General features: G+C 41.7%; 1 protein-coding gene across 1 annotated transcript in view; it reads left to right on the forward strand.

The window, feature by feature from the left end:
- bsnb (bassoon (presynaptic cytomatrix protein) b) overlaps window positions 1-16,150 on the forward strand; it is a 56,953-nt gene that overhangs the window by 29,742 nt on the left and 11,061 nt on the right. Inside the window, 4 exon segments of the mRNA XM_053446278.1 lie at window positions 9,814-10,614; window positions 11,889-14,559; window positions 14,562-14,888; window positions 14,891-16,143. Of these exon segments, the coding sequence (XP_053302253.1) occupies window positions 9,814-10,614; window positions 11,889-14,559; window positions 14,562-14,888; window positions 14,891-16,143 (5,052 nt within the window).

Consider the following 16,150-nt stretch of genomic DNA (forward strand, 5'->3'; position numbering starts at 1 on the left):
TTGACTGGTGCATTCATCTGATTTAATCTCACTCGGTCAAGCTGGAATTCTGGGTATAATTATCTCACTGACACTAAGCCTGCACAATGGTTAAAAGACACAGAGGTGCAGAACCAGAAAATGTGACTGCACAATCAAGGAGGTGGGGAGTGTGGAAAGACGGACATAAGACAAATTAAATATTTCCCATTATACCGACTGCATTTGACAGTTTGACCACACAGAGAAGTGCATTCACTAGGCTAAGCCGTCTGCTGCTCTGCCATATTTTAAGCAAGATTGCAGAGGGATAAAAATTGCAATTCATCTTGAATATTCTCATAGGCAATTTAGCAGAGCTGGGCTGAAAGATTTAACAAAAGGAAAGAAGACTAAGAAATGGTCCTAAAAAGAACTTTGGCTTTAGAAAAGCTTCAAGTGTTTCTTTGAATGCTGTCTTGCAAGTCCCGTATGTAAAGTCGTCCTTGGCCGGGACATTCTTGAATATCAATGTTGGCTAAATTAAAGTTTCATACAAATCTTAAATTGTACTATTTTGCACCCATCTTTTCATTAACGATGGCTCCTGACACATTAAACTGTCGGACAATAACGAAAACTGTGCTTTAAAGGCACCCTGGCTACACCAGACTACCTGACTCGCACTGTGTGATCTCACCAGCACAAGGTCTAAAGTCCCAGAGAAAGGCTAAATGGAGTATAGCTGAAGGGTGAATCAAAATGACTCAGCAAATCATATGGCTAATGGGGAAAGGAAAAGCAGGAAATGGAAACGCACATTGGAAAGGAAATAGCCCTTTCAAATGCATGATTAAAATCTGTGTCCGTAATTCAATTTGGAAGTTCAATTATTTATTTTTTGACTACAGTTTTTTTAATGGATTATATAGATCATTTATTTATGAATGAATTAGTCAATTTTCAATAAAACATTAGACTTTATGTTGTTCTTAAAAACCTTAAATTTGAACAATGTATTGAGGGATTTATATTTAATTTGAACATTCTGTATTTTATTACCTCTTCTTTGGTGTGTCCTTAAAATGGAGAGATATTGCGCATTCATATCTGTGTGTCTGTTTATTTGATTGTAAGCTTACAGAATAACAACTTTACAGGTTTCAACAAGACTTCTTGGAGGGATGTAGTATGGGTCAGGAAAGAACACGTTACATTTTGGTGCAGATTCATAGTTTAATTAATTAATTGAGTGACCATGATGTAGAGGAGGTAGTGTTGAGTCACAACAGTACAGTGCAAGTACTGTCTGATGATCGTATTACAGTATTTTGTGTATTCACCTGTACTGTGTTAACATTGTATTGGAGAGGCTGTGACTGTAGTTGAGGCCCCCTTGCTGCCTGGATGATCCTTCATTTCCTCCCTAATCCACAGTCCTGACCACGTGTCTCCACCGAAGGAGTCCCAGGGGATTGACCTATATACCTGCTGACTCTTACTGACCTGTCACAGCCGTGGTGGGGCGTGGCGCGGCGCAGCCTGGCACAGCATGGCACTCTACTGTGACATGTGCTCACTCATGCTTTGCCCGGCCTATTAAACCACTGTTCATTCAGACTGTCCCCAATGGAAATGGATACCAGTGATAAAGGGACCGGACAGGACTTGAATAGATGGATTTTTATTTTTTATTTCACTTCACTGAAAACAGGATTGACCTAGTATGGTGATGTATAGAGTGACTTAATATACCTCACTAGTGTCGCAGTAGTTAAACTTAACATGTGCGTAGATGTTGTTGTGCTTCTTTTCTGTTATTCAAAGTGTGTGACTTCATGTCTGGGCACCACACCTTTTGCTACAAATAGTAATGTACAGTTGCTATAGTGGCAGAGGGCCAAATTCATAGAAAGACATTTTTGCAAATAATTTAATAGGCATATAAATATACATATATACATTATAGGCCTATGCCCATATGAGTTCTTTTTCAATTCTAAAGAAATATTCAAATGTATGCACCACTCTGTGCACTTCTACTCCCTTTACCATTTATTTATAAGGGCGTAAGAGGCAATTTATTTATTTATAAATCTAATGAAAACACCCCAGAAGAAGGGCACTCGCTCTCCAGGAGGGAAAGCAGCGGGGGCTCGAGCTCTTCTTCTTTCTATCTACGCATGTTCCAGGTGACATATTTCCCCACTCACCTTAAGCTCACCCCATTCACACCTGCTTGGCAGCACGCCCCTATGTGCTCAAGGTGGTTAATAATTCACACTGACCCTCTGCTTCCATGACCTTCACTTCATACAAATTGATTATGACCACCTCTGTCGAACGCCTCATTAATCTCTGTAACACGAAGAACTTGAAGGATTATTACGAGCACTTCTGTCTTTTGTTGTTACGAACTTTTCCTCTTTGTTTGACTTCTTTTTGATAAGAGATATGTGGTTAAAATAAGTTATATTAAAGGTGCTGAATGAAGTTGTGTTGATGGGGAAAAATATGAAAGCCATAGTTGAATTGAGAGGAGGTTCTTTGGGGGGAGTGATTGAACATGGAAATGGTCGGTATTTATTTACATTGTGCTTTTTTTTTGTCTTGATGTCCACTCAAGATGCTTTTTAGTACAGTTTTGCCAATTGCCAATTAGCACACATATTTACAGCGTGTATCTGTGTGCAACACATCCCCCGCCGTTGCCGGTACAATTTGGGATTCAGTATTTTGGCATGCAGAATGGGGGATACTGGGAAACTAAAACCTTTTGGTTAGTGGACGACCCGCTGTAACTCCTGAGCCATAGCCGTCACACACTGTTTCTAGTTGTGTTTCCCTGCAGAAAGTTATTTTCTGTCTTTTGTTAGTTTGCTTAAAATTTCTCTTACCATCATGTTTTCCATTGTTTTCCATTCCACTTTCAAGTCTTTCGCTGATACTTTAGCCTTCTACCATTGAAATGTTGAACTTTTGCTTTCTGAAGAGGAAAAGACTCCTGCACATTACTCTGGTTCTTTACTGAGCCAGTGAAGAAGCGTGTGGGTGTCTCTCCTTCTTCATATGTGTGTGCTCCCCCTACGCACCTGCCACAACGACTATTCAGATCTGTAGAACCTGTGTTTTCTTAAAGACAACCTGAACTGCGGAAATGAGCCTCCTCTCTTTCCTGGTAATGAACACCTTGAGTAATGTTCTGTATCTGAGTGAGGTATCCTGACTGGATTTAATGACAGCTGACATTTCCTACTCACAGTTTGTGGTCTGGTTCCTGGCAGAGGAACCATGCAGGGGACAGACTCTCACTGTGACATGACTGACAGTTAGAGAGGAATACCGAGGTTGTGTAGGTGACAAGCAATACGTCCATCAAATATCCATATGTGTATATATATATGTATACTGTATATATAGATCTATATATATATATAGATATATAGATCTATATATATATATGTGTAAATATGCATGAGGAAAAGTGGGGCAGAGGGGTGTGACTGCCAATGGCGCACAATATAAGAGCTCAAATTGTGGTGAATATGTAGCCTACACCAAGTGCGACATTTGGCAGGATGCTTGAATCTGCTTTTGTAAGTGCAATGTCCTCTTTTGTGTGCATTCATGTTGATGTGTGGGTGTGTGTGCTCCCACGGGACTCCATGAATAACTGCACTCTCTGGCTCCCTCCATGGGCAGGAAATGTTAAAGCTTTCCCTCAGTCTTTTTCTTTTCCTCAATTTTGTACATTACAGGTTTAAGTTTGGTGCTTTAGTGTTACAAGGTTTAAATAGTGAAATTAATTGAATATTGTTTATTTTCATTTAACCTAAACAGTTTGCAGATTAACAGAAAAAGAATGGGAACCGCTTTAATTCAGTGTTTTGTTTTCCTTTCGAAAATGTGAAAAATGCAGATTTCAGCATCTCAAGCTTCTCCTGCTTGTCTCGCTTTCATATTATTGTGATTGAATATTTTGTGGTTTTAACTGTTGGTCACACAAAACAAAAGAATTTGATTTATAACCTCAGACACTTAGAGACTCATATTGACGGTTCAGACTGTTCAATATGTGAATAATTTAGAAGAAAACACCACATTAAACAATAATGAAACTAATTAGTGGGAGCCCTAATGTTTGTATGATGGTGATATCTTTTATTGTTATCTTGCACATTTGGAAGTATCTGGGTAACAGAAATTAAACAATGACGAGTGCTTGAAATCCTCTTTTTAAAAGACATCCTGCAGTAGTTTGTAGTTCATTTAGAAAATACTGAAAAAGTTTGCCTGAAGTAAGTCAGCTACTTTTTGTACTTCCTGGCTGTTGTTTTTAACAGCTCCAGGAACACCTTTTACAGCCTGAAGTTCATCTCCTGCTGTGGAGTACTTCGTCGTCTTGCTCCATTATGTTTGAGCATCATAGGCTTTTATGGGATCATTCCAAACTGAGAGAGATGGTAAACAAGGTGGGATTTTAATTCAGGGTGGAGCATTTCTTAATCAAATGAGCCACAAAGATGTTCTATCCAAACACTTTCATTTGTCATTCACAGTCCTGCTTTTAGCTGAGGTGTCATTAGGTGTTTGCTGCCTTGATAATTAACACACTTTTTTCTTTATACTTTTCTTAGTGTGCTTTATTACATAATTTGTTAAATCTGAATCCAACCTCCACTCAAATGGACACTGGACTGACGCTTGTGCACTTATGCACTCAAGGTTGCACACACTTGCATACAGTACAGTACTTGCACTCTCTCTCTCGCTCTCTCACACGCACACAGACACACATTGTGTGAGTAATCAGGGCTGTAATGTCTCAGCAAGCTCCTCTGAGAATGCGATCAATCTATGAGAAAGGGATCAATCTCTCTGACCTTTTCCTTGTGGTAACCTGCAGTGTTCAATCTCTCATTATTTCCACAGTGAAAGGGCAGCTTTTCAGGCTGTCAGCTGACTGGATGGAGCAACACTACACTGCTGCGGTTCACACGATCCACTCTCGTCTCTTATGGCAGATGGACTCTTGGCAATGTAGCAAACTGCATGTAGAAATCCCCCCCAAAACAGACCTCCCATTTGTCACCTCACCGAACGTAACAGAAAACACTTATTCGTCACCATTATTGAGCTTAATTAGAGCACATCTTACTGCAGATACATTACTACAGCTGTGGAAAAGACAGTTGAAAAACCTCCACAATGCACCACATCCTACAGAGTGTGTTTCAAGGTTTTGGATTCCCCATGAGCTGAAAGCGCTGCTGCTGAAGAAAGCACGTACAAACAGAGAAACCCCATGGATTCAAATTTCCAAAATGTGTGTGAAGAATTTTAAAACAGAATCTCAATCTGTGCTCGTCCTTGTCCTTAGATTCGTAAATGTCAAGGAAAACTTTTACAGATTCATGTACACATTTGCTACAATAATACACCCCATAGACATCTTTACCAGTAACATTATTATTGATAATATAACATCATTACTATTGACACACATTCATTCATTAAAGTGTGCATATAGGTGCATTGTGCAGTGCATTGAGCTCTCTGGGCCACCACAGAATTATAGTTTTCTTCCGGCACAGAATAGATAGATTGAATGAGGACAGGCCGGCAGACAGGCCAGTAGCTGAAGCAATTTACTGAAGCTCAAGTCAAACATTTTCCTGTTAATTTTGGCATATTGACATTTTGATTGGATCTGCAATTGACCAATAGAGGGAGGCTTTCCGTCAAAAACTGTATGTTCTGTCACATTTTTTGTCAAACGAGATGCTGAACACTTGGTTGTACTCATTAAATGTTGCAGTGAATAAGAACAGACACTAAATGCTTCAAATACGATTGACAGATTACAGTCAGTATGTAGGCTTGTCAGTGGCCGCTGAGTTGCAGTTCGGAGCCAAGGTTAAGTACATTCTCCACCGAGCAGACAAGTTAACCTCCTGCCATTTAATGAGTTTACCAATTCACTAACGACATGATATCAGTAACGAACTGAGCCTGCTGCTGCCATGTGACACACACACACACACACACACACACACACACACACGCACGCACGCATGCACACAAACACACAACCAAACGCACCAACAGTGAATTCCCTAAAGCACAGAAGGTCCAGGTCACTTTTAAGTTTTAGAATTAAAAAAAAATAAAAAATTCTGTAGTTATACCTGCTGTTAAATTTTGATGTATTGAGCAGTTGAAGTATTCAGTGTGCAGTGCTCAGGTGCGTTTAAGGTCTCTCTCGGAGGCTCAGTCCTCTATACGGACCTGATTTTCTCCACACAGTGTGGGTAGATGTGGGAAGCACAGCCCTTTCTGCTCACTGCTGTACATGCTAAAGCACTCTACATGAATAATTTGCTACTCCCAGCTCCGGTTTGGCCTTGCTCCTCTCTCCCTTTCACCCACGCAGTGATGTTATGCTGATTCAGGAGCAAAGAGGGGAGTTTGGCAGTGCCAACAGGTCAGGAAGAAAGCTGCTCCCTGGATGAAAAATACCTAAATATATCTTAATTTCTACATTAGTATCTAATTTAAATAGCTAATTAGATTATACATGTTTGCCCATCTTTGAGGAAGGTAGAAGTAGAGTTTTTAGAAGTGATGGTAATGTGATCATATGTGTGCAATGCATTTCAGTGTTCATACTGTTGCAAAGCTGCTGTAGTTTTCTGTCTCACCCATCGTCATTATTGACTTTTAAATTTTTTAAAGAACCAACACAGATGGTCATTTCTAAAAAGTCCTGCACCTGTTTATATATAGCCTGTCAGTAGAGCACTTGAGAGAGATCAAAACAAAGCGAGCCTGTCTGTTTACTGTGCCAATGGCTCCGTGCACATTCCGTGGTCTCAGTTGAGACAACTGATTCCTGTAGGATTTGAGGAAAGTGTTTCTATCTTCAGCAGAGAAATAGCATCAGTGACAACAACAATTTCCAATGTAGCAACCATATCTGTCTTCACTGAGCTATATTATGTTTGGTTTTGTCAGTTTGTTGTATTTAGGAATGTCACTTTGTCAAACTGAGTGGGTGAAGTTATAGCACAGTTCTAACAGCCGCTGTGAGTTTTTAACGTCCTTGAAAGGTTGTTAAACTGGCAAAGTGTTTCGTCCTTGAAAGGTTGTTAAACTGGCAAAGTGTTTGTCAGTCTCTTATTTTATCTGCTTTTAAGCTGAAAAATGTTGTTGCTGCCAACACTTATCTTAACGTTGCTGCCGCATTATTCATGGTCAATAGCATATTTTCACAGTATTCATGAATCAGGTTGCATCATCTCTAACAGAGCGGCTTGTTGCATAATTCAACACTCTTGTTGCATAATGGCTCTAATTGAGGTATCATAAGGTTCTTTGCATGTTGTGTTATAGCCATCACTGGCACTGCTCTGTGGTGCAGGATGCTCTAGGTGAGATTTAGCCAGGCTTTGTTCAGCTGATGCCATGTGCAATTTTTAGAGAATATATATATTTCCATAGCGACGTTTCCAAAAAACTTTGTCTTCAACACTTTTAGTGAGCAGCAGTCAGCAGTTTTTTGGTAAAGCTGTCTTAAATAAACCTTCTGTCTGAACATTGTACCTGCTCAGCACCAAACAGCAGACGAGGTTAGCTGGCTGCTGAAGATTCATCGAACACACTACATAACCTGACAGTTTCTTCTTTATTTGTTGATGACCAAACCACAGCTACAATCCAGAGATTATGGGGCGGAAATTGGTCGGGTGGCCAGAAACGCAACTCCAGTTGGGTGATAATGTTGCTCTCTGTCTGCTGGGTGTGTACTTTGGCTACTGTTGGCCAACATGAAAAATGAATAAGGTCATAATATGTCAAGTCTGTGTGACTGAGTTGGTTTTCATACCTGTTATATGAAGTTTTACAATCTAAATACAACGTAGGCTTTCTGCAGTGGTTACACTTTAGAAATGAATTTGATATATTTGTGATTCTCTGTTTTGTTTGTCAATGAGAGAGACATGCAATAGCAGACTCCTATCAATAGCCTGTGAAAGATATTCACAAATTAATAAATTAAGGAGCACATTTAGTACATATTACTTCTTGTGGCCATTATCTTCACCATCTTCACCACCTTCATCCTCTTTCTTTCTCCATCTTCCTTCTCATCCCTTTTCTTGTAAATTATTTGCTGGAGATTTGTTTCTCCCCAGCCACTTTAGCTGGTGTCAGACTATTGTGTATAGATTTTATTTGATTCTATTATTGATTACTTCAGAAATCAGTAACTGGACATTTGGTAGATATATTCTGTGACGTCCACATCGCTCTTTCAGTGAGGTCACTGACCCGTGTTTTCTACACGACTGAACTCGAGCAAGTCATCACTATATCACTCACTCAGGGCCTGATCCATTTCTCTACACAGGTTTAGCCCAAAGTGATAACAGAGACAAACTGTGTCCTACTCAGATCTTATCTGGAGACATACGTGTATCTGCCAACTGCTGGTCTCGGGGGTCTCTACAATAAGGTTCCTAACATTTAGCTCGCAGGGTCCTATCAGGACACGTTGTCACTCTGTCCCTTCCTCTCTTTGTCTTACTTGCGCTGTCTTCTTTTTCTCAATTATTTATATGACCCAGGCAGATAAGTCTTCTTTAGGACACCGCCTGTGTCAGAGATTTGACAGAAGTAACACAAGCCTAATAACTTCACAAAGTACTCAATGCAAGTTGCGACATGATGAAGACATATGTCCATCATAAATAATATTTTATAATAATATTTATTTGCAGCCCTCTCTGGCATCTTGACTATTTAAAGTGCAGTTAAGTCACCCACTGATACAGTCACTGAACACCTGCATTGTTTTTATTTAGTAGCCACTCCTGGGCATGTTGTTGAATTCCATCTTCTGTATTTATTCTTTTGAAGTGTGACAGCAATAAAAGAAGTGATTAATGGACAGATGGTAATCAGTAATAAAGGTGTTTATGAGGTGATTTGTATAGTTGGATGAGTCGGTTACACACGAACACTCCGGCTTAACGCCCGAGGCTCAGATAATTATCGTAGATTTTGAGGGCTGCAAACAAACATGGTGCAGCCACCTCCGTCTTCAGCTTTCCTTTACCTCCAATACAGTATATCCGGTTCTTATCATTAAGCAGCTTCACTGATCTTCTGCATTGACCTGAAATTGAATCAGGCTTTCAATGGCTTTTGTGCAAGACCTTTTTTTTGTAGTTTCATAATATATAACTACCTCCAAACATACAGCTCAGTGATGGTGAGGAATGAATGCTGCTGTTGCAGATAAATTATTTGCTTTAAACTCAGTAACGGGTCTCATGACACTTACACCCCTATGTTCTAATAGCAGATGTGTCAATTTGTATTCACACCACACTCTTCCTCTGCGTACTCTGTTCAAGAGAGCTTAATGCTGTCGAATGATTAAGTCTTCTAGAAGAGATGAAAGCCCTTGTTTGGACAGGCCATCAAATATGTAGTTGTTCTGACTCATACGGTGTCCTTGGCACCCTATGACCGTTTATAAAGCAACGACTATCTGGCCCTATTCATTTAACATTCATAGAAACATTTACATTTCCTTACCTATCAATAATCTCAAATAATGTGTTATCACAGTGCGAATATCAAAGTAAACACAAATGTTGAGCATACAAGTACTTCACCAGATTGCTGCTGTTTAACAGTTAAACCATTTTGTTGTTTTGTTTGTTGGCACAAGGTGGAATGTAGATAACTAAAAAAAAAAAGATTTATTTTGCTGATAGTTTGTCGGATTATTCTGATTACTTCATTTCAGAATTGCTAATATGTGCTCTCTCTGTGATTGTTTTGCAGAAGAAAGAATGGCTGTGCTTGAATTGCCAGACGCAGAGGGCCTTGTCAGGAAGCTTGGGAGATATCCCAGCTCCTGCTGCACACCCCGTTGGATCCCCCCGACCACCTGCAACAGCTAATCAACAACCCTCTCAGCAGAAAGGGCCAAATCAACTCTCAGGTCCTAGGCAACAACTGCAGAAACCACCGGGTCCCCAAGTAAGTGGCCCCCTCTCTCCTGTGAAACAGGCAGGGCCTGCCCCACAAACAAAGGGGCTTATCCAAGCTTCCCCTCAAACCAAGGGTTCTGCCCAACCTGTTCTTCAAAACAAAGGTTCAGCTCAGTCAGCTTCCCAAACTAAGGGCACAACACAACCCACAACTCAGAGTAAGGGTCCTCAAATGAAAGGTCCTAATCAGTCACATGCTCAAAGCAAAGGGCCTGTTCAGTCTGCAAACCAAGTAAAGGGCCCGAGCCAGGCCAAAGGGCCGACCCATACAAAGGGACCTGCTCAGCCCTCAGCTCAGTCAAAGGGCCCTTCTCATCCTGTTGGTGCCAAGGTTTCATCTACCCCTGGTAAAGCCACACCCAACCACGCTAAGGCTTCTCCATCCCTTTCAAAAACAGCACCCATACAGTCTAAACCCACAGGTAACAACCAGACCCGCAAACAGCTGCAGAGCCAGGAGAAGACTAAAGTTGCATCTAAATCTGTCAAAGAAGACGTAAAGCCCTCACAGAAGAAAGCATTGCAAGAGATGGCCCCTTCAGCCAAGGACATGAAGATAGCTGAAGATGCACAGAAGTCAAGACACCATGAAGTGAGCTACCTGCAACATCTTCGCCTTCACCTGTTACTCTTGATTCGCCTTTTTAATTTGTTGTAACCATCATTATCACCATCATCAACCGTATCATCCTCATTGACAGCATCATCATCTAAAACATAGCCACCACCATTATCATCATAAAAGCCTTATTATTTTTACCATGTTGTGATCTTTCTCGTTTTATTCTTTCTTGATTATGATTTTTGAAGTTATCATGTTTCATTCAGTGTTATTATTAGCAACATTGTTCTTCCTATTTTGCTTTTTCATAATCACCAAATGATTATACCATCAACATTTTTATCTTATTGTTTACCCTCAGCAATACCAAATTCAGATAGTAGTATTTATCATAAGCTTGTACTCCTTAGAATGTAATAGCAGTTATTACATATTAGTACATATTCATAACATAAACGTACCTTTATTGAAATTACTTCATTTCAGGGTAATAATCTTCACCATCGTCATTGTCTTCAACCTTGTACACTTTTATTTTACCTGTATCAAATGCAAGTTTTTTTTTAAAATGTGACACGTTGTGATGATATTTTAAGCATTCTAAGCATGTTCGTTATTCTTCAATGGTTCGAAGAATGCAATGGAGAATGCATCAGAAATGGCAATCAAGCATGTAACCAAATGACATTTGTCTGTAGATGTTTGTATCTTCAGCTGTCTGTTATATTCACTGTGTGTCAGTTTGTATTTACTCATCTGTGTGTACAAAACATTTAAAGGCAAACTCAACCCAAATCAATACAAGAAATCTTTAGTTTATATTCCTAAAACAGGCCGAAATAATTCTTCATTTAGGATTCACACTAATTATCCTGCTTTGAATGTTTTTTATATATACATATATAACTTAAAGTTTGAGATGTATTTAGATTTCTTTTCAGGATGACAAATGTACATGCACAAAAATGTGGCTGTGGTATCTGTAATCTAATTTGCCCTATTTCTGAAACCAAAGTACAATACAACATACATATTTGGGTTGATTTTAGCCTACAGTGTTACTAATGTTAAGTGTTTGTTCTTTGCAATGTAATTATTATCTAATATGTTAGTATTAGAGACTATTTCATCTGTATTAGGCCCATTACATACATTTTACTCCCTTATTATCTGCAAATGCTCCTAAATATATCACTGATGATGTGTGTGTAGTTACATGCAGGCATGTAATAGACCTTGCCATGAGGTGATTTGTGAGATAAAGAAAAATGCTTTTTTTAATCTCTCTTTCTCTTCTTCTTTAGGATTCCAACAAATCAAGTACGCAGAGTTTAAGTGACACTGGATACTCTTCAGATGGAATCTCCAGCTCTCAAGGGGAAATTACAGGCCAGATCCGAGAAGAAGGAATCAAGCTGAGTGAAAGAGGTGCTCCCATCCCCTCAGAAATCACCAAGCTAGAAAGCTCAATGAAGCCTCTGCTAGGGTCAAAGACCACCTCAGATCATAAGCTCAGGCCACATTCACTGTCAGTTGGACAGGGCCGGGACTACAATCCTGATGATGATGCAGCAAGGGATGAATCAGAGGATGACCTCAGTTGTAAGCTTCGCCATGATTATGTGGAGGACAGCAGTGAAAGTGGTCTCTCGCCATTGCCAGTAAGACAAAAGAAGTCGCATAAAGAAATTACGGATGAGGAGTTCATGAGGAGGCAAATTATGGAGATGAGTGCTGATGAAGAAGAGTTGGAGGATTATGGAAACCAGAAGACTAAAAAGGGACATCGAACCAGTGGGGATGGAAGCAAAGAGAGACGACGGCTCTCCCACCATTCTAGTAGTTTTGAGGATGACACCAAGGGATCAGAGGGCACATACAATGCCAATGAAGAGGAAGATGTTGTAATGGCTGGAGGTCTTCGACGCTTTAAGACTATTGAGCTGAATAACACCAACCGAGACATGGAACTCAGTACCGAACATGACCTACGGGAACCAGAGCTAGAGATGGAGAGTCTGACTGGTTCTCCAGAGGAGCGGTCCAAGGGGGAATATTCATCAACTCTGCCTGCCACCACTCCCAGCTACACCTCTGGAACATCCCCCACATCTGTATCATCCATGGAGGACGACAGTGACAGTAGCCCTAGTCGCAGGGCAAGACTAGAAGAGGCAAAGCAACAGAGAAAAGCTCGACATCGTTCTCAAGGGCCACTGCTGCCCACAATAGAGGACTCATCTGAGGAGGATGAGCTCAGGGAAGAGGAAGAACTACTTAGAGAACAGGAGCAGATGAGAGATCTAGAGCAACAGAGGATCAGAAGTACTGCTCGAAAAACAAAAAGGGATAAAGAGGAGCTACGGGCACAGAGACGCAGAGAAAGATCCAAAACTCCCCCCAGTAATCTTTCACCCATTGAGGATGCATCGCCAACAGAAGAACTGAGACAAGCTGCAGAGATGGAGGAGCTTCACAGATCATCTTGTTCTGAATACTCCCCATCTATGGACTCTGAGGCAGAGGGCTTTGAGATGATTGGTGGAAAGCTTTACAAAACAGGAAATGAATATAACCTCCCAACCTTCACTTCACTCTACTCCCCTACAGAAAAGACATCAGCAATCTCACCATCTGATAAAACACTAAAAAGTGCAGAGGAGGTTTATGAGGAGATGATGAAGAAAGCCCAGCTTATGCAGAGGCAAGGACAAACAGTTAATCAGCAGAAAGGTGCCTCTAAGCCTGATGGTAAACATCACCTTGAGGCAGGAGCTGTCCTAACCCCTGGCTCAAGTCCAACACAAGTAACTGCACCAATGTCTTTTTCGACATCAGGATGTGATCCAAGAATCCCAGGAATTCATGCAGCACAGCATCTTTCGAAAGAAACACAAAATAGGATGATGACACAGAGTGCCAAAATTGAAGGTGTTGTTGGAGTTGCCACAACCAAAACCCAAGTCAGTCAGACTGCCCCAACTCGACAAACAGGTAGCACAGTGTCTGCCGGCAGCAGAGCGGGCACTCAGAGGCCAACACAGGCATCAGCTGACTCTGGCACATCCTCCCTAACCTCCAAAGTCTTTTCCCTTTTCAAAGGTCCTAGTCCCCCAGTTTCCCCCGCCACTTCTCCAGCACAAAGTCCAACACATATGCCATCTGTGAGACCCACTGGTGGTAGTAGTAGGCAGCTGCCTACCTTGCCTGGTGGTCCTACATCAGCTAAAGCCTCCCAAGGAGCTCAGGTACCTCAAAGAGCAGTTTCCCCACGTCTTGCACGACAGCGGTCCTCTCAAGATTCACCAGTGATGGTAATAACCCTAGGCTCTGAAATAACTAGTCAAGCAAAGCCACTAACTGTAAATTCTTCCACTTCCCCTTTGTCATCACCAACACAGGTCAGTTGTAAAACATTGTATAGCTCCCAGCCTTCTTCAACAAGTTCTCCAACTTCACCACAAATGTATCCATTGCAGCAGTCTCCTAGACATTCTTCACAGATGGTTCAAAGTTTTGAAAAAGTAAATGTTGGCATTAGCACAGTGACCGCAAGTGCACATGGCCGTGGATCTATGGAAAATATATCTCTATGTAACTTTCAAGGAACTTCAAAGGTTATGGGTCAGGGCCAAACACATCCAAGCGGTCATGTAGTGGATTTGAGAGCCCAAGTGAGGCCTGCCCCAATTATAATGACAGACCAGGGGATGGACCTAACATCCCTTGCCACTGACACAAGAAGATACTCTTTAGGAGCAGAGCAGCCATCAAGTCGACACACAGCAGTGCAGCCTCTTATTATGAACCTAAATGCCCAAGAGCAACCGCATGTATCTGTATTTACACCGACCACAGTTAGTGTCACAGTTACAGGTACAACATTCATGTCCCCATCCAAGCATCCAGTGGTGTATGGAGATCCTTTGCAAAATCGAGTGGATCTGGGGCAAGGGGTTGGATCAGCTGTTTGTTTAACCAGAATAAGCCTCAGATTACTGACCCATCTATTCCCAAAATCGATGCCTGCCTGGAGAACCTAGGCATACAACAGCAACAATTGCAGTTACAGCAGCAGAAGCTCCTGCAGCAGCAACAACTTCTTGAGCAGCAGCTCCAGCAGCACCATCAACAATCATCCTTTGCCCGTTACAATTTAGCTAATCAGGTCCAGCCACTGTTAATGAAACAAGACCTTGTAGTGAGCCAGACAAGCAATAACCAGTCTGTAGTGACTACGAGTGCCATACCTAGAGTATCCCCCCCAGCTCACCCTTCAGTGTGTGGGGCTACTGCTTCTAATACTCCCATGAAATGTATGGTGGGGTTGCCTTAGAGCTAAAAAATAAGCCTACAGTAATGAACTTGTCCACAGGCAAACCCCATGTTATGATGGTGCAAATTGATGAGAGTAACACATCACAGGGCAGTACAGTGACTCAGCTGGTCAAACACGAGGAACCTCCTCCCCCTCCTCAGGTCTTGGATCTCACGGGCCAGATTAAACCAGAAAACCAAGTGGCTTGTTGTGATGTTGTTTACAAACTGCCCTTTGCTGGATCCTGTTCAGGGTCATTCTCGCAGAGGCCAACAACGACACCCTCCGATAAAACCCCCACCACTGAAACCTCTCAAGCAGCCCACCCTCCCCATCCACCACAATACAGCCAACAAAAACACCAGCCACCTCAAGCTACACAAGGAGTGACAGAGGATAATAAACCATATCAACCTCCTTTGGTCTCCTTGGGAAGAATACAACCCTCAATGTCTGACAATAATCTCCCTTCGATGCCTGATGCTGCTCACTATACAAGCAGCGTGCAGGGAGGTCTTGCAGTAGATCTAAGTAGCATGAATCAGGCTTATGATGGATATATGGGCATTGGAGCTCAATATGGTTCTTACACAGACTTGCGTCACCAAGGGGATTTTACAGCCCCTTCATTACCCCTTCGCCGATATGGCTCCATGTCAAATATTAATTCAGATTATGCCTACACTTCACGTGACCTATCAGCACCGCAGGACTCCAATCTGGCTCATTACAGTGCAACCACTGCTAGGGAAATTAGTCGCATGTGTGCAGCTCTAAACTCACAGGACCACTACGGCAGCAGGTATGGAAATAACCCTGAAGTGGTAGCATATGGGGCTGGAAGGGGTGGACCTTTAGCTAGGCTTAATCTTCAGCAAAGCTTAGCGTCAATAAGAGCAAACCTACTGTATGGCCCCGATGGAAGACCAATGGCAAATGGCCAAACCCTAACAAACTTAATAAATGCTAGACAAGCAAGTATCCGCGCCTTGTACCCTGCTGCTATGAGGGGAGGTGATGGTATGATATATTCCACAATAAATACTCCTATCGCCTCTACCTTGCCAATTACCACACAGCCTTCCTCTGTTCTGCTACCCACACCTAGAGGAATTTATAGACCATACCCTACAGGTGTAACAGCTGTACCATTGGCTAGTCTTACCAGGCTGCCTCAAGTGGCTCCTAGAATGCCTCTGTCCACACAGGGACCATATTCTTACCCTACTCCGAGCCAGTATTCGACTT

Source organism: Pleuronectes platessa, chromosome 2 (assembly GCF_947347685.1).
Source record: "Pleuronectes platessa chromosome 2, fPlePla1.1, whole genome shotgun sequence".
NCBI lineage: Eukaryota > Metazoa > Chordata > Actinopteri > Pleuronectiformes > Pleuronectidae > Pleuronectes > Pleuronectes platessa.